A 19,005-nucleotide genomic window follows, 5' to 3' on the forward strand; every position below is an offset into this window, starting at 1 on the left:
TAATGCAAAAACTATAGATTCTAGTGACATTGCACTAACTGCAGTTTAATGCGTTTTAGCTTTGATTTTTAGGTACAGCAAAGTATAGGCAAGTATGTGTGAAAATATTTGCACCTAAGAAATAAGATTTCTTATGTTTTTGCTTTTTTTGCAGACTTGATTTGATGGCTGATAATATACGACAGACTGACTAAATAGAAAAAGCAGTTTACAAATGATGATTTAATTAAAAAGCTATCCAAACCAACCTGACCATATGTGAAAAAGAAATTGCCAATCCATCAAGTGTTTGCGACGTCTTGCAATGAGTATTCTACATTGATGATTTATTTAATCTCCAATAAGCTCACGTTGATTTGATGTCTTTCTTCTAAAGGAACTCTTACTGATGTCACAGAACCTCTTTCTGTATAATCTGGACTAATCATCTGAAGACAGTGATGCCTGGAGTGGCCATACATTGTGCTGGGTCCCTGTGTGACCTCCTGGATGAATTGTAAACAACTCCTGGAATAATTCTGGTTTTCTGCCCTCCTTGGAAAGTTCACCACTGTTCCATATTTTCTCGATTCAGATATAATGTGTCTCAGAGTTGTTGTTTTTCTTTGAGTCACAACAACTTAGAATTTACTTTTTAATAAAGTCTAGATTAATAAAATTTAGATACATTATTTCTTAACTGTTGTTTAATTTCTTTAAACCAGGCCATGGTTTTCTGCTTTTTATTATCTTTTAGCCTATGTCATGTCTGGTTCTATTTAAGGGATGCCTTGATTTTACAAGGCAGACAGTTGTCAGGCCAGTGTAAAAAAAAAAAGGGAATCTGAAAGGAGGCAAAAATTGATGTATGCCTCCAGGTATATGTTTCTATATGTACTGAACAAATTTTAAGGTTTAGTTTATTGTCCTTTTGTAGTCATTTCAACATTTTCTGGTCCCAGCGGGGTGTCGGTGCGTAAATCTGTACGTTCAACATTTCTTTGAATTTATTTGCATGTTGCTCTCTGAAATTTTTTCTAGTTCTACTAAAGGCGACTGTGTTGTTTGTAGAGAGCGCTGCATAAATGTTATCACATGTTGGACCCTTAGATGATTTAGTATATGACAGACATACTAAAGCTTCTATCACAAACAAAAAGGTATAAATGCAAGTTTACCACCAACCAGAAATGATGGCTTAGTATTAACAACTCCATATTCAGCATTTTGTGGAGATTTTTCATTCTGAAAAATATTAATAATTAAACTCCTTTTCAACATCAGAAAAATCTCTTAGAAAGATTTGCCAAGGGGTAACAATCAAATCCTTTTCCTAACAGAAGAACAATAACTGAAACTGCAGTTTTTGTCAGAAAATTGACTTGTGCCCTGGGTGCTGTAGTGAGCTGTTCATGATTGTTGCTCTCCTGACAAACACCTCTAATTGGCTCATTTTGTGGTACTCAGCGATTTACAAAGGTTTTCTTTCAGGGCTCCCTGAGTAGAGATGAAAAGTCTTAGTAGTGAGTGGCAGAGCCTGCTGGCAAGTCTGTAAATTTGACTGGTCTCTCCCTTCTTTAAAGAAAAAATATTTTCTTAAATCATTCATAATTCGTGTTTCAGGGGACTGAAAAACACTGTGTGAGTCTGATTTGAATGTCTGTTTCTTAATTGCTGAAATTCTTCATGCCTTTTCAAACTTCAGCAAATGAACAAAAGTCAATCATTCCTTTATGGGAGGTATAAAATATTATAACTGCATACTAAACTCAAAAGTAACCTTATTGTACAATTCTCCTTTACACCACAGTCACCTTTCAAACATAAAACAATTACTGTGGCAAATGTAACAACACCATGACATTTACTACTGAATGACACTTTTATAAAGTGATTGTATTGAAACACAGCTATCATATTCCAAGTAGGATCTATAAAAGTCAGCAACAGGCAGTAAACCATAAACTCTATCTTTGAAAACCCACCAAGAAAAGTCTTAATTGTTTCTTTTGTGCTGGTTACTGGCCCCTTGGGTGTGTATAATGCTAGTCTCATCTGTTGCACATAGTCTGGTTTTTAGCCTCTATAAATTAGGTTCCTGTACACATGTAAGAGCTCTGCCGTTTTAATTCAACACTGCCATCCACTGGTGGATTGTTGGACAGTGTTTTATTTGTGAGTAATGTGGTATTATGTCTAAGAAATATTTCCAAAACACAGTTGCTTTGTGGCCTTTCAACTGTAAAGGTGCTGCTTTGGTGCAGCTCTGAACCCTTGTGCAGCCTCATGTGTTGACAGCCAAGGAACCTCAACACCCCTGCAGTGGCTATTAATAACAGTTGGAGCTCACAGTCAATTGCTGCTTTCTAGGAGGAGAGAGAATAAAATGGCGTTGTCTTGACATCTGTAAGATACTGGATGTTGGCCACAGTTTGGTAATCAACTATAAGATCAAAGTGGATGATGACCCAGTTCAGCTTTGTGGGGCAGTAAGGGACTCAGATTTTCGGTATTTCATTACCAAAAAGCAAAAAAATAAAAAATAAAAAATACATATGAGGAGGATATTTTTAATTAGATTTCATTTGTAAAAAAATGTCTACTTGTATTCTAACAGGCAATATTCACTTTAATATGTCTATGTCTTTTGTTCCTTTTAGCAAATACAATAATCCCATAGCATATTCTTATAATAACATTAGCATATCTTATGAGGATTCCATATAATAACTCAATGCAAAGTTGTGCATTTATGTTTCTGTAAAGTAAACAATGTGTAACTATTCAACAGATATGAATACCTTTGGAAGGCACTGTGATCAATAATTATTTGATAGTTATTACATTGCTGAGGTTACTGATGACAACAGTTATTTATCTATATTTTCTACTTAACGCTCTTTATGGTCTGCCGTTATATTGTACTGAACCAATTAAGTTGAATTTCATAACTTGTAAATGTGAGTCAACAAATTAATTTGCTATAGAAGGCAAATACAAACATTACATTTTATTTGTGTCAGTATGCCATGTGTTCCTATTGCAAGCAACCACTTCCATAGGAAACAAAACTTGAGGTTTATTTATATTGTCCTTCACTAGGACTTTACAGTTTCACTCTGACCCACTTAAGAAGCCTGACCCAAAAACATGATTTGAGGAAAACCACTGTGCTTGAGCTTGACATGCTTAGACTTTTCCAAAACTGGTAGGAGCATTTTTTTATTTCTTTACTCACTTGAGTCTATATGCACCTGTTGTGTCCACAGTAAAAAAGGCGAGATAGAAATTGTCAAGCCAACATAAAGTTTGTGCTGGTATAATTTTTCTTAAGCCTCAAATACACCTCTCAAGCTCATGAAAGAAAAAGCTTTATTAATTTCTCAATGTTTTAGCAAGAGGACTTGACAGCTCATCAATCAGAGCCTCTCACTGTTTTTAGTATAGGAACACAAAACAAGCTTTCCCCGTTCTACTGATTGGCCACTTAACACATTATATAGAAATGTGATGAATGTTAGATAATTGCAAACCATTTTTAATATTTATGTTCAGATCAACAAATATGACATGATAATGTGAATTTGATAGACCCTTAAGAGCCTTGTTGTTGACCCTGTTGGCAGAGATGACCTGCAGTGTGGAACCCATTAATGGAGTAATTTCAGTCTGACATTTAAGGCTTTTGTTTGTTGAAAAATAGATTCCCGCTGAGCACTTTAGTAGACGACGTGTGTTTCAAACCATTGAAATCAACCAAGCCATTTGACTGGTTTTATAAAACAGAAAATTTTAAAGAAATTATTGAGAAGGATTTCAGTCTTGCTCAGAAGATGTATATGAAGTTGAGGGCAGACATGACAGACTTTACAGGGATATAAAATTAGTTTTCCTTTAAGTTTATATATATATGTACATTCCGGCTCAATTTGACTTTCTAAAAGCTGTTTTTTTTTCTATTAAGTTATTACTCTAATGTCAAGACTTCCAGAACCGAGCACACATCTGTTGCACACCGTCTGACTGAACTGGGTTACTGTACTGATTTAATTTCCAAAGGGAACAACCCTGTTGGTTGGAAACATGGTTTGCTAATTAACAAAAATGTCTCCTGGCATTTTAAAAAAAATCACAGAGCTCCCATAGGGTTGATAAAACTTCAGTTATGATTGAGAACCAGAATGTAAACAGAAGAAATAAGCAGTAAATCCAACATTTTAAATTATCCAATAAAAACAAAATTAGAGGGATAAACAAAGCTGCTAAAACAAATCTTCAAACAAACCATTACATTACACTTATTTACTGAATACAAAAATTTCAGTGTTTTTTGCATTTTTCTTTATTGTTTAAGCCCAACATTTTTAACTGCTTGACCATCTTAAACTAAAAAATAAACATCTTTTTTTAAGCGACACAAGAATCACAAGTTTTCAACATACTTTTTAATGTGTGTTGAGCCATTTAAATCAACAATAGCACATTTACAGACTGAGTCTTTTACATTTTAAGAACACTATGATAGACATGGAATTCTCCAAACAAACACAAAACCTTTCAAGCCAGTTTTCCAATGTTTGTGACACTATTTAAATCAAGAATTACAAAGGTTTTCCTTAAATGTCTACAATTCCTGCATGAGGTGATAGTTTAGCAAGTTATGAATTGCATTTCAATTTGAGGTAATGCTTCAGAGGGCTCATAATTAGAACATGACAGCTATGTGGGAAAAAAATAATCCTGCACACTCTTAGTTTAGGATTAGTTTATACGTCTTTTTTTAATACATAACCTTCAGGTGACTCATTTAATCAATAAACAGCCACAGGCTAGTTCAATTTGATTGGATTATCTTTCAACTACACATTAGAAAATACAGTACAGTCTCCTTGAATATCTCAGTAGATACTTGTGATGGTAATTAGTGTCTCACATCCCAACAATGTGATAAGTAATTTCTGCAGCTTTAGTAGTGAGATTATATGAGCATCAAACACGACATTTTGATTACAGTGCCCCCATGAGGCTCAACGACATACTCAGGGCCCTGTCACAGTACACATCAGCTATAGATGGTATCTTGCTATCCTCTTCCAAAACAGATGCATTTAGTACAGTTCATGCCGTTTCCTTGCAACCCCACTCACTGGCAGCAGTTACAGCATTTCTTTTATCCCCGCTTTTCTTTATTATTAATTTGGACTTATTTTGAGCCTGAATATGGCAGACACTCATACTGTCACTTCTGTCTTACTGTTGGTGACAAAGTAAGGTTGTGGAGGCATGTAGCGGGAGCTATGTAGCTCTTTCTCTGTGATGCCGGGCTTCATTTGGCCATAGCTCTGTCGGAGTCCCAGCATGTCTTTGCTTTGCCAGGATCTCAGTCCCCCTGGGCTGACTGCTATGTTGGAGATGTGGGACAGTGACTGGGAGCTGTGGCTCCTGTGGCTTTTGTACTTGTGTTCGCTGTGCTTCATAGAACGCTGTCTGGGTGGGCTGTAAGGATTTGGAGGCTCTGGCTCCATATCCACACTTTCCATTGGAAGGCTACCCTTGGCTGTCATCTCAATCGCTTGCCTGCGGTTGCTTTGGTAGTGGTCATTTGCTTTCTCTGCTAAAAATGGGAAAATAATAAGATAAGATTATTATTCAGCTGTCATTCTTCAATAACTGAACCATGTATTGCATCTTACAAAAGCGCAGATGCTCCCTGAACTTCACATTTTGCCATACAAGTCTTCAGTATATTTCATATTCTAATTTTATATCCTAATAAAAAGATCAAACGTGTTTTATCCATTCATACACTTCTCCTTTACCTTCTTTACCTCTAATAAAACCCCACCACAATCATCTGCCTTTAGAGTTGGGATACAGAACAATATCCGAAGCTTTGATCATCTGACTCAGCTCTGTTCATTTAATGTGAACACGAAAAACGTATTGTACAATTCTGGTCCTTATTGAAAGATGAATAAGTGCCCAGAGCTATGCTAGAAAGAAATAAACATTCTCAAATTCTGTCCATCCAGTCTGACTGAGCTTAAGCTATTTTTCAAAGAATAGGTAAAAAAAATATTTTTGAGATTAGCAAAGCAGAGATACATCCACAAAAGCCTTGCAGATATTTCTGCTGTGAAAGAGAGCCATTGATTAATGATAGCTAAACACATGCACAGACACACTTTTCACATTTTTATTTGTACAAAATATTGCAAACAATGTATCATGTTTCTTTCACTTTACAATTATGTGTCGCTATGAGTTGGTTTATCTAATGAACGTCCACCAGCTGAACTGTCACCAGTGTCCTCATAGACCCATTAACTTACATGTAAGGATGTCTGACGTTTGTGGATGCAACATGACGAAAAGCACAAAAATTCAAATACACAATACTTTTGAACTTCAGTGTAGAAGCAAATCTTCAGTAATTACATAAGTACATATTTTTAATGTACTTATGTAATTTATCAAAATGTTAGCACTGTTGGAAATTCTGACATAATTTCCAAACATTTCCTTGCTCTGCATAATGATACATTGTCTCTGAATAAAGGTTTTTAAAGTTTTCCTTTGTAATCAATTTCTATGATGGTACTATGATGAATGGACAACAAAGATGAATGAGGTGTCAGTGTGAACATTTCAACGCTTCCAAGATTTTTATTAGGTTTAGAGTAAGACTAATGAAGACTGAACTCAATGTACAAGATTTGGTAGCATTGTTTAAATTCAGGTACAGTAGTGGCCGAAATGCTTTCTCTATATATACAGTAGCTACTTTGTTTCGGTTTATGATGGTTACTGTGCTGTTCTATTTGCTTACGTGGCAGTGATACATTGCCACGTAAGCAAGTACCATCTCGATTTTTGTGGATTGAGAATGTACTACAACTTCCCCCATATCTAATATTTAGAGAAAGATATTTTTAAATATTTTGCAATTGATCAGTTTCCAAGTATCTTAAAAACCTTGACCTAATTAATACTTTATTCTATTAACTTATTCTATTATAAATATATTTCTGCATCTTTATGTTTAAATCTCTAAATCTACAGTATCCAAATGAAAAGAAAAAGAGATCTAGTGGCTTACTGAGTCATGGAGATATAGATGTTATTTTGTTCGGATGATTCTTGATGGCAGACTTTTCAAATTCGCAGAAGCCTGCTACTATAAATAAGCTCTCTGTTTCTTTCTATCCTGACATTGATGGATTATGGATTAATTTACAAGGACTGTTGCAAAGCAAAGACTCAACTCCAAGGCTTTAAATAAACTGCATTTGTACTTTGGAGAAATGTTGTCCTTGTGCACAAATACACAACAAATTAAATCACATTAAATGTTCTTGCAGTTCACTTGTCTAACACATCATCCAGGGCTGATAACTTTATTAATCTACGTATCAAAATTTTCTTAGAAAGCATGTAACATCTCCCTAATTATATCAAAAGATAAAGCACAGCTGTTTTTTTGTTTCACATAATAAACTACTACTTACCCACAGCCTTCAGAGTGTTGTACTTGTTGAGATCCTTGAGTGGGGTCTGTTGTTCATATGGGCTGGTAATCTGTCCCACTGCTGGATATGGCTGACCTACCAAAGTTGGAGACTGGATCACATTGTTCATCTGATTGCTGTCTAAAAGAAGAGAAGCACAATTCTTAACAAAACATCCTCTAGCATGTCCGGCAGGTGCAGGACTAAAATTGATTCTATCCCATTGGTTATATTATGAGTACTTCAGTAATTTTGTACTCATATTTCAAAACGATTTACATTTTTCTTATTTGACAGTGTCACTTTTTCCTGAAGAAGGCTTCTTTGGAGACCCAGCTGGAAAATCTTGACTGGCCTTTGTCGCACTGAACTAATCCTATAGTAGACATCTGGTAAATTAAGGGGTATACAGCAAATAGACTGGTTCCCTGCCTCCCTGGCATGGCAGAAGGAACAGATGTTCAGAGTGTCCTCTCTTCTCAGTATAATGAAGAATAGTTTAACATTTTAAATTACACATGGCCCCTTAGGGACTTCTCAACAGGCCTGCTGGTATCAGGTAAGAAAATGTGATATGACAAATAATTTTTTAGCATTGTATTAAGGATAAGACGTGATATATAGTAATTTCTTTCTACTCGGGACATACTGCAGAGATGGATTCTGGGTAGGGGTTAACTTATACAGACTTAATAAAAAAAAATACATTTCAATATCAAAAGCTAGTTATGCAGACATAATACAGAAAATAAATTTCAATATCAAAAACTAGTTTTGTTTAGCAGTTACTGGTAACTAAACAACAAATTGTATCCCATTATAGATTCTTCATGACAAGCAAAATTGTTCTGCTGCACTAACAACAAGCCTAATGAAGCTGTATATTGTTGAAATTGGAATACAGACTATGAACAATATGCACACACCTGTCACTTCATTTATTACATCTGTTCAGTTGCTTGTAAACAAAAATTGGAAATTAGCCACTCGCATGGCAGCATTTCCATGCAGTTGGACATCTCAACCTGGTGAAGGCCACTTGTTGAAGTCTAAACCGTACACCACAATGGGGAATAAATTTTTTTTAAATGACATGGAATGTGTTATGGTTTTCTTTTGTCAGATGGGCTGGTGTGAATATTTCAGAAACAGCTGATCTTCTGGGATTTTTAATCACAAATATGATGAATCAGTTAGAGGAGAATTGGCAGACTTGTTTAAGATAAAAATGCAACAGCAGTCCAAATAACCACTTACTACTACTAAGATTCTTCAAAATAATTTCCCAACATGCTGAAACTTGAATCAGATGGGTTAAAGCAGAAAAAGACCACACTCAGGTGTTACTGCTGGCAGATAACAGGAAAGTGAGCCTACACAAGCTCATAAAAACAAAAAATAATAGACCAACAGACTGTTATCGGATAAATCTTGATTTTTAGCAACAACATTAAATAGTAGAGTCAGAATCTGGCATAAATAACGTGAAAGTATGGATCAAGGCCTGCTGTAGGGGATATTTTCTGACACATTTTGTGTTAGCGATATTGCTGACCATCTCCACAGTTTTCTCGTCAAGTTAGTGTGATCAGTGTACCCATCTGCCACAAAGCAGAAATCATCTCACACTTGTTTGAGATTTTTTTTGTTCACTTTTGTTGTTTTAGAAGGGCTTTTAAATAAAAGTTGGCTTGGCTTGGCTTGGCTTTGACATCAAAGAGTGAGATTTCTCAGCGAGTTGGAGAACTCTCGGATCCCATTTCCTAAAAATGGGATAAGTTGTGACTTTGACAAATTATCCCAAGTTCTCCTTCTCCATAATATGTCTGAATTCCACTTTTTTGCTTTTGCAAGCACAGGAACCACAGTTCTTCTGGATACTATTGTCACCTATTTCCTTATAGATAACAAGACTTACAGGATGATCAATAACAACCCATGATCCCTCTATACCAGTGTGTCCAAAGCATTCTGCCACAGGACTGATGATACCTTTCAAAATTGGTAATAAACTTTTTGGCCCAATTTAAACTGGCACTATAGATTACCGTGCATACCAATGTGGTGTTTGTTTTGAACCAATGATCAATGTAATAAATTATAAAAATAAAAAATAAAAAAAACAATTCACATCTCTGCCAAAATACAAAATTGGGTCTTTTTTGCTAATGGTATTGTGTGTTACAGCTAGGAGTCGTGTGGCATCAGAAAGGGTACCAATCAGTTAATTAACAGCAAGCAGCAAGGTCTCACTATTATTGTTGATATCTTCTATTTGCAAAGTTATAAAGAAGCTGAGTCCAAAAATCTTTGGTCTAGAAAGTGCTCTGATTAAAAACAGATTACTAATAAAGAAAATAGGTTAATTAGGCTCTTATTCCCTTTTGGTCAGCAAGAAACTTTAATGACGTGCTAATTAATTTGGAAAGTCTCAAATTATCAATGCAGTCTTACAAAATAATGCAAGGAACATTTTTAACAAATCTTTCTCACCACACCTTGACAAATAGTGTATCCTATGCCGTTGTATCGTAGCAGCTTCTCTCTGTCAGTCCTATTTTATTTATTTACTACATTATCATCTGTCCTGCACATAACTAATTTTAGCTTCTAGTGTTCACAATATTTTTTTCTTTCCTTCATTAACCAAAGCTCATAATAAAATATGTAGGACAAGCCACTCTCAGTTTCGCTTCCTTTTTCAAAACACAACCTCTGTTACCTTTGTTGAGGCTTTTCTCTATTCTAAATGCATCACAAACTTAAGTGAACTCAGATTTGGTGCTAAAAAAGTAACTCTTGGCTGTAAACAATTCTTGGTCTGAAGTTTTATGATCAACAATGCCGTATAATCTAATCAATACAATCTCACCCACACTGAAGATTTTTTCACAAGTCCTCTGACCTTTTTATTTAAAAACAGCCATCCATCCTATCTGTGTTAAATTTTCAGGTTATTTTTTGAGTTTACTGACCTATTTCCATTTCATTACTAAGTGGGCCATGAACACAGGCTCTCATTTGGACTGATCTCTTTAAGATGACAGTTTTAATCCTCTTCAGAACAAAAAGTAATGCATAATTTCAAAATTATTTAGCCAGTATTTTATTCTATTGCACATCTTTGCCAAAAAGCTTGGATGCATGATTTTAAAATAAGAAATATAGTGGTGCATGTTCCTCCATTTTCCTTCTGTGCAAGGGATTTTATTTTTTTAAACTATTTTCAGGTTCTCTGCACAAAAATGTATTGTAAACTATGCCACTTGAGCACTTATCCTCCCATTACAATCAAAACTTGTAAGCAATGCTTATAAGCAAAATTATCTAAACAACTACCATCTATTATCAAAAGCCTCAGAAAAGTTGTTCATAATAATGAAATTTTTTATCTCTAATATTTATCTGACAGTGTTGGCAGCTTTTTATCAGCTGTTTGGGGGAAAAGAAGGCCACTTTTGGAGACTTGTAAGATTGAAGACTCCATGGGTGTTGGAGGAGAAAAACAGGTTCACACTTAAGACACAGACACCTCCCCTGAATCTCATAAAAGATTTAAGGGGGTATTTTGGGAGTGCTGTGCAATAAATAGAACAAGGAGAAAGGACCTCTAATTTACAGCCGATTTCTTTCAAGTTTGTAATTAAGATTGTTTTTTTCGTTCTACTAGTCAATATAATCTGACTTTAGATCTTTGTGTCTTGAGAAATCGGCCAATGATTCAGCAGCATACAGAGCAATGTGTTAGGCATTTTGTTTATACCCAATGCTAGTTGATCAAGCTCTGTGTCAGAATTCTTATGCCTGCTGTCCAAATTACTTAAATGCTTCAAGCATACTACCCTGTACTACTCAATCTTGTTCACATTTTATTATAAAGGAAAACTTTTGGCAAGCCAGAGATATGAAACATTCTAAAATAAATTCAAGTTAAGAAACAATTTACAGGGTTTGTGCATCTCCCAGAATCCATCATCTAAAATTACTTAATTGGGTCTGGAAGAAAACCTTAAATCGGGTTGAGATTGACCTTTCCACAAGACAATGACCCTAAATATACAGACAGATCTGCAATAGAATGGTTTAGATCAAAGCATAGTCGTGTAGTAGAATGACCCAGTTAAAGTACAGGCATAAATCCAACAAAATAATTGATGCACCACCCCAAATTGTTGCTTTTGTATCATATCACTATGTCAGACTCATTTTGTGATGCCAGCTCACCTTTATTCCTCATGACTATACTTTTCCAGATGGATCAGATCAGGAGTTTTTTTTTATTATTATTATTATTGGTTGCATTTAGGACTTGAGGTGCAATTTGATATATAAAACAAAAAAATATACATGAAAAGTTCAAAAATGGTCATCACAAGTTTTTAAAATGAGTCCAGGAATGGTTCGCCATCATGTGTCCAGGTAACATAGATTCAGGCATAGTTTTTCTTGTTCACTATGTCATTATTCTGGTGTATATTGTGTTCAGAAACAATTATACACCTTGAAACTTTAGAGGGACACAGATGTTGTAGTTCATTTAGCGCATATTTGGCCAATGCTCACACCGGCACATACCTAGATCAGCTTTATATATTAGTTATGTGCTAGAAAGAGATAAGTACACATTTCTGCACCATTTTTCCAGTGAGTACATGTACAAATCCCATGCAGACTCAATGTTTACTCTGCTAGAAAGGTTGTTTCTTTGTATTTCAGCGGTTGCACCTATTTATTAAGTTATCATTGTAGTGAAGTCGGAGCTTAAATCTTTTTAAATGACAAGCTATCAGAAAATTAGAGAAAAAAATCAACTTTTTATCACTGTTTAAATTACCCACGCTGAACTTAACCTTACAACTATCGTCCGTTTCTGTCCGTCTTTTCCGTATCTGATCAGATGTAAACATGGTAGCACTGGAAAGGTTCATAAAACCTGCATCACTGGTGTCTAAAGACAGTTGTCCATTCTGTAAGAATAATGAACAAAGACTGTGCCTCTAAGTCACTCCTATAAAGTATCTCCAGAAATAAATTACTACTCGTCTGTATTTTTAGAAAGCACACCAGTACAATATTGAGTACAGTATCGATCAGTGTGGAAACAAATATCATCTTACCTTCTAACCTCCAAAGAATTGCTGTCAAAAGAAGAAATGCACCACTGAAACGCATTCAAATTAACTTAAACTGGCTCTCTAAGACAAGGTCATGAAATCATTAATTTATTAAGTGTTATAAATTCTTAAATAAACATAAATAATGCCTGTTAGCAGTTAAATAATTGTCACGTCACATTTATAACAAATAATTTTGTTTTATTTGCATTTACAAATATTTGTGTAAATATGGTTTGCCTTTACTGAAATAAATTTTTTTGGCTTAAGTTTTTCTTGTTGTTGTTGATGATGTTTGTTTTCAAATAGAAAAATTGACATGTTATTTCTATGGTTTTAACTATCCATTGTTTATCCCAGCTGACGCCTATCTACTGCTGTCATTCAGCAAGAGGCATGGCATATTTTGGGCAGGTCACCAGTCCACACAGACAAACAACCACGCGCACACACACACTCATACACACTCCTGAAATAATTAGACTTATTATTATTAAAAATATTACTATTATTTATAAAATAGCAGCTAGAATTTCTTTAAATTTCCACTGCACCCAGGACATAATAATTAGACCAGAGATAATTTTGTTTTGATTGTTTTTGTTCATATGGGCTAGTATTGTTTTAATTTTTGGCAAAAAAAATAAGTGCTGCTTGATTGTGTATAAAAAAAAAAAAAAAAAACACTTTTCAGTTCAATGATATTGTTGAAAAGATAGGATTTGTACTATGTGGGACTCTTCAGCAGATTGGCAGCACAGATTGGAAAAAAAAAAAAAAGAACTCTGCATGTGCACATCACTGTAGGTGTGTGTAGGCGTTGATGCTGATGAATGAAAGAACAAGGCTGCGCTAAAATGCATGAGGCCGTGGCCCACAGTATTGGCTAAGAAAGAGTTCTAGGCTGTCACTGGTAATTAGTGTCTGTGCTTGGTGATTTCTGATGGCGTGACTAATGCGTTTACCAGCCTTCAGGATTTTTGATTGGGCGTTTTTGTTTTTCCATCACTTTGGATTTGATTAAAATTTCAGGCGATGCAATCAGATAAGCAGGGTGGTGATTGTCTAATAATTTTTAACAGTCAGAGATTTTATGACTGGTGAATGTTTTTTCTTGTCTTTTGTCAAACTTTTGAAATTATTTAGCATGGCAAGCATAATAAATAATGCAAGTTTATATTTTTTAATAACTGCATGGCAAGTAGATTAATTAATTTGCAAAACATGATATATATATATATTTTTTTTTTAAATCTAAGGCCATGATTATCTAACATTTATCCGTAGTTGGTATTAGCTTAGCATTTCGCTCAACTGCTAAGTAAAATATAGGCTCTTTTCTAATCTCATTCACAAATACAACTAATTATATCCTCACTCTAGTTTGTAGTATTTTATGGAGTAAAACATTCAACCAGAATGTTACCATTTTTGTTTTTGATTCTCATTTAGAACTGCATTTGCCATTTGTACTTTCACACAATTATAGTTCCACAGGAATGCTTGCGCAGAATTTGCCAGTCAATCAAGCATACATTTAATGCAAAATAAAATAAGACATCTAGACTAAGATATAAAGGACTTAACACTGTTATGCTTAAAATAAAGAAATGATGCACTTAAGAGTAGAAAGAATCCTGTACTTGAAACTAAATATTCATTGAAAGTAAAAATATTGTCTGTGTTCCATGTTATTTCCATTATAACATGGAACACAGACATCAGTCTGACTGGCAGAGGAGACTGTGTTAAACCTGCTCTTGTGTATGATTATGATGTCTGCACTGCTTTTTCCTAAATTGTATTGTATTGTCTGTCTAGTTGTCTTTGTTGAGGAAATCTGGCTTCAGATTTTCAATAAGTGCACTTAGTAAGTTGAGTATTTTTTTTCTATAAAACAATCAAAAGACTTGATTGACATATTTTTGCATCCATTCTGAGATTAAAGTAAACTGCAAGTCATGGATTCTGTTTAATTCCCTGCCAGTTTTTCTGTTTGTGGTTTTTATACAAACATAATTTGTCTGAACTGATAAAAAAGACTGAGAAGTAATAATTGATCAAGAGCACCGAAAGCATGATGTTCCCAAACAAATATACTTAGAGGAACTCATTGCCTTTCAGAATCTGTATGGCGGCCGGTTCACTACTTACGGAAATTGTCAAGTGCCAATCTTGTTTGTAGGTTCTCATAGTGTTGACTCAGACCAATGTCATCTGTATCTTCTGAAGTAGGATGTCGGATCACATGTGCAAGTGCTCTGAAGAGATAAAGAATACTTTAAGAGAGGTAGTAATTATGTACATAAAGGCACAAAAAGTCTGTCTGCTGTTCACCACAGAAAATTAAACATTAAAAATAAAGTCTATGAAACCTCTAATAGTATTGACCTTCCTTTCAAACTTCTAGTATGTTAGTACAGAGTTCATGGTAGACTCAGTTACTGCAAAGTGCTGAAACCTGGTAGCTGCAAAAGGGCCCAAATCTTCAGCCTTCCATCCGTTTGGTTGAAAATTAGTATGAGGTATTTGCTGATATTTGTCAAGTCATGTGGTTAATTTCAGATGCAACTTAGCAAACGTACAAGTTACGCTGTCGTGTTCTTTTTAGAAAAGAAGTATATTCTCTTTGAAAACCCTTCGAAGCCACCCATACCCTATAAGTCTTTGTCTATTAATTTTATCCTTCGCATTAAAATTTAACATGCTATCAACTTAAATCTTTAGAGTCTCTTGGGCTCCTGCAGTTTCTTTGAGCAATGCACAGTCTGATTGTTAAGTGAATTTTCTAAGAAGTCCACTCCTGGGATGACTGGCAATTACACAGAATATTTTGTTTCATAAATAATCTTTTTAATTGTAAATGCTGGACTGCAAAAAGTTGGCAAATATCTTCTAAACCTAGCCAAGATAGATGTACAGGAATGGTTGCTCCTTTGAGGTAATCTGTGTTGTCTTTCCCTCCTGACTTTGTGGTAACACAAGCCTATGTTCCAGATCAGAAAGTTCCCTAAATCAGGACTTTTATTGACCTGATCACACATGCTACTCATTACTAAAGTGCATGTGATTAGCAGCACTAGCTGCATCTTTCCTGTTTATATTCCATGGAAACAAGTAGATGTTTACCATGACTCTATAGAGGATATTTTATTTATAAAAAAATAAAAAAATAGTTTTATATAATGCAACTTAGCTGTAGATTTCTTTCATTCTTTTCTGTTCCTAATAAAGCGTCATGCCACATAAGTTTGCCATTTGTGGTAAGTTAAGTTATAAATATCAACTGTGTTTCACGTAACTATAAAATAATCAGTGGTTGCAAATGGTATTTTATAAAGCTTTTTTCCCATTCTTATTCTGTCAGTACTGTCCATCAGATTACTAAAGAGCTTCCTTATCATACTTATACCTCTCTAAGTAAACACGATCCTCAAATATTCTGATTGCCTCAAAGTGAAAACGAAGCCAGGAAGAAGTTGAGTTCCTCTAACTCCACTCGTCATCACCAAATTGTGATTTTAAAGGACACAAATGTTTTTCCACCTCACTGCGCTGTTGGGCATACTTTAGAAAGATGACAATTACAGACATGTTTGGAACTGTTGTCTCCCCCTCATGACAAAGAGTGTCATTACAAAAAGCACATGATGGCTGGGGAATTACTCAGGAATCAGGTCAGTGTCTGCTATTCAAATTTAGTCTTTAAGGCCATGTAATAATCTGATTGGTCTTTCCATCATAAATAATTATTACATTTATTTACTCTCAAATGCCAAACAGGTTATAAAGAGTTGATCCTGCACTATCAAAGATAATATTTTGTTGCAGTCTGCAACACTTCTGAACTTGAATTTTGGGATTTGTTTTAATAGATTTGTAATATTCAGAGTCTGCAACAACAATATGGGGTATGTCTCCATCAGCTAAACAATAATTAAATGTTTGTGTAATTCTAATAAAATATAAATTCACAGGTTTGCATGTGTCACAAAGAGCATTTTATTAAGAAATTGTAAGGATGCAAATACTTCATAATTGGTCTCATTGTGGATATGCAGCATTTGAGGAATGTGTTTAAATCTGCTTTAAGTTGAGCATTTTTAAAAAATGTGTGGAGAGTGCTGTAAACTGACCATTAAAACAGAGTAATTTTTTTAATTTGTTATTTGTGTAAGCGCTTTAGCAAATCTACATTACATGTCATGCAAGTATCAATGACCAACTTTTATGTAAGATTTGAAGATGGCTTCATGTTTATTTGTTTTCAATATCACACTGTTAACAACTCAAAAACATTTGTTCCTTGTTGCTTTAAAGTGGAATAATTTATTTTAACACTGACTTTGTTTAGTAGGAGCTACAGATAAAATCAGTTTTATAATGGTTGAGTTTTGTGGCTCTTGAATCTTTGAATCCAACCTCAAACTTCTTATTGAATCTCTATCAAACTCTTGAATGAGCTGTGCTTCACAATTCTCTCCGTATTGTGGTTGACTGTTCACTTTTTTTCTTCCACTTAACTTCCAGTGCTAATCTGTTTGAATAGGCCTATGCAGCACTCTGAACTGTCAGCTTCTTTAGCAATGATCTTTGGCAACTGGCTCCAAATCAGCCTTCCCATAATATTTCAGCTCACAAAATAGTTGTTTGGCTTTTCGTTGTAATGACAATCTAATTTATTTACACACACACCTCTAGATCTGAATTGCATACCTTGACATATTGTCTCTGTTTGGACGGTGCGCCTTTTCCAAACCGAGCTTGGTGAAAATCCCTATAAGTGCCATAATGGCCACGACCCCGCAGATGACATAGACGATGAGGTTGGTTTTATCCTTGGCGGACTCCAGCGCCACGTCCACTTTTGGCGGAGGTCTGCCGGGTGTCATCCACGGCGGAGTGTCGTAATTCTTACATGTGGTCTGGTCCAGCCGGGAATTTTTGAACGCACAGCAGAACCTGAAGCCACAGGTGCCGCAGCAGTACAGGTAGCTGCCCGTCCTGCACACGAACGGCGGGTCCCACTGACCCATCACGTCGTAATAGCCACGACACTTCTCCTCCGTGTGCGGAGTCTCCGTGGATGCGCTCTCCCCCTCCGCTGACTCGTTGAACCCGGTTAATATCATGAAGTCATCCGCGGTTTGATCCAGCTCGCCCTCCGCGTCACACACCAGAACTTTAACCAGAAAGTAGCCGAGCAGCAACTCAGTCCCTCGCATTGTTGCTCTCTTTTAAAGCCCTTCTTCAAGCCCTTAAAAGGTCTCATAAACCCGTTTGCATCTTCAGTAACAGTTCTGCGTAAATTCTGACAGACTGATTCCAACCTCCATGCGTAAAAGCTCAGTGCCACCTTGTACGTTATATTCTCACCTTGAAGTAAAAAACCGAAAATATGGAAAAAGGCAGTTAAGACATCCGAAGGGTAACGGACTGAAGCAAGTTGCAAAGGAGCATCTTTAAAGCTGTGCCCAAAGATATGCTGGAGGGAGTCAGATATCTCTGAGGCAGCCTCAGTCCACAGAGCGCGTTAAAAACAGACGGAGAGGAGGTGAGAAAGACAAAGCAGACACCGTGATAGAAATTGGGGGAGAGAGGAACCGTAGGACAGAGAGAAAGCAAGAGAGAGAGAGGGGGCTGTGCGATAGCTCTAATTACAACCCCTTACAGCCCGTTATTATTGTGCTGTGTGGTAAAAATCATCAGCAGAGACGATCTGGAATTCAGACAAACCCAAAACAAACTAAACACCTTTAGCATCTTTAGAATGACCAATATGTTGGAAAATATTAGGTATTTTCCAATATAATAATAATAATAATAATAATAATAATAATAATAATAATAAGAATAATAAGAATAAGAAGAATAATAATAATAACTATAATATATTAATTAGAGACAACTATAGATAACTATGTGTATATGTACCATGTATGGACTCTATACTTGGCCAGGCCTCATTTTGCTCTAAGTACTGAATCAGCTTATAGTGGGTTAGAAGAAATTAACCAGTGATTGTAAGATGTTGAGACGTTTGTCTTCCTCAAGACCAAGCTCTATGAGGTGGTCTCCAATATTATCGTACTCAACGATGCTGACTTTTGCTTTGATCAATTGCATTGAACCAGATAGTGATGGCATGACACTTCTGATTTTGCAGAAATGTTGCACGCCAGCACCTAACTTATTGGCTTTGAGTTTCAATTTGTAGTTTACATGTCAGCAAGACAGCAGGTTAAAAATTACATGTGTTTTTGTGTGTTTATTTCATACAGTTATAGATCATTGATTATCTACAGAAAGAAACAGATGATGGCAGACCTTTGACAGAGATTGATGCGCTGAAAATGGAGCAAATTATTTTTAGAGAAACCATTTCATCTAAAATTATAATTCTA

The 19,005-nt window shown here is 35.5% G+C and overlaps 2 protein-coding genes across 2 annotated transcripts in view; one reads left to right on the plus strand and one right to left on the minus strand.

Annotated features, from left to right (window-relative positions):
• Window positions 1–19,005, plus strand: part of mrtfbb (myocardin related transcription factor Bb) — a 58,509-nt gene that overhangs the window by 7,331 nt on the left and 32,173 nt on the right. The window lies entirely within an intron of this gene.
• On the minus strand, window positions 4,405–18,153 carry shisa9b (shisa family member 9b). Its single transcript, XM_044099493.1, has 4 exons — window positions 17,318–18,153; window positions 14,756–14,862; window positions 7,488–7,628; window positions 4,405–5,593 (listed from the first exon to the last, which is right to left on the minus strand). The coding sequence occupies exons 1-4, from the start codon at window positions 17,824–17,826 to the stop codon at window positions 5,211–5,213; spliced, it is 1,140 nt and encodes a 379-aa protein (XP_043955428.1). The 5' UTR covers window positions 17,827–18,153; the 3' UTR covers window positions 4,405–5,210.

The sequence above is a fragment of the Gambusia affinis genome, linkage group LG19 (assembly GCF_019740435.1).
Source record: "Gambusia affinis linkage group LG19, SWU_Gaff_1.0, whole genome shotgun sequence".
NCBI classification, from domain to species: domain Eukaryota; kingdom Metazoa; phylum Chordata; class Actinopteri; order Cyprinodontiformes; family Poeciliidae; genus Gambusia; species Gambusia affinis.

What these genes read in the sequence shown, in the direction of transcription:
- shisa9b (XM_044099493.1), bottom strand. Translation starts at nt 17,826, where the DNA reads ATGCGAGGGACTGAGTTGCTGCTCGGCTACTTTCTGGTTAAAGTTCTG. An exon ending in AACAGAGACAATATGTCAAG is followed by an intron (nt 14,863 to 17,317) that starts GTATGCAATTCA and finishes TTATCTCTTCAG; the next exon opens with AGCACTTGCACATGTGATCC. An exon ending in ATTGGCACTTGACAATTTCC is followed by an intron (nt 7,629 to 14,755) that starts GTAAGTAGTGAA and finishes CTCTTCTTTTAG; the next exon opens with ACAGCAATCAGATGAACAAT.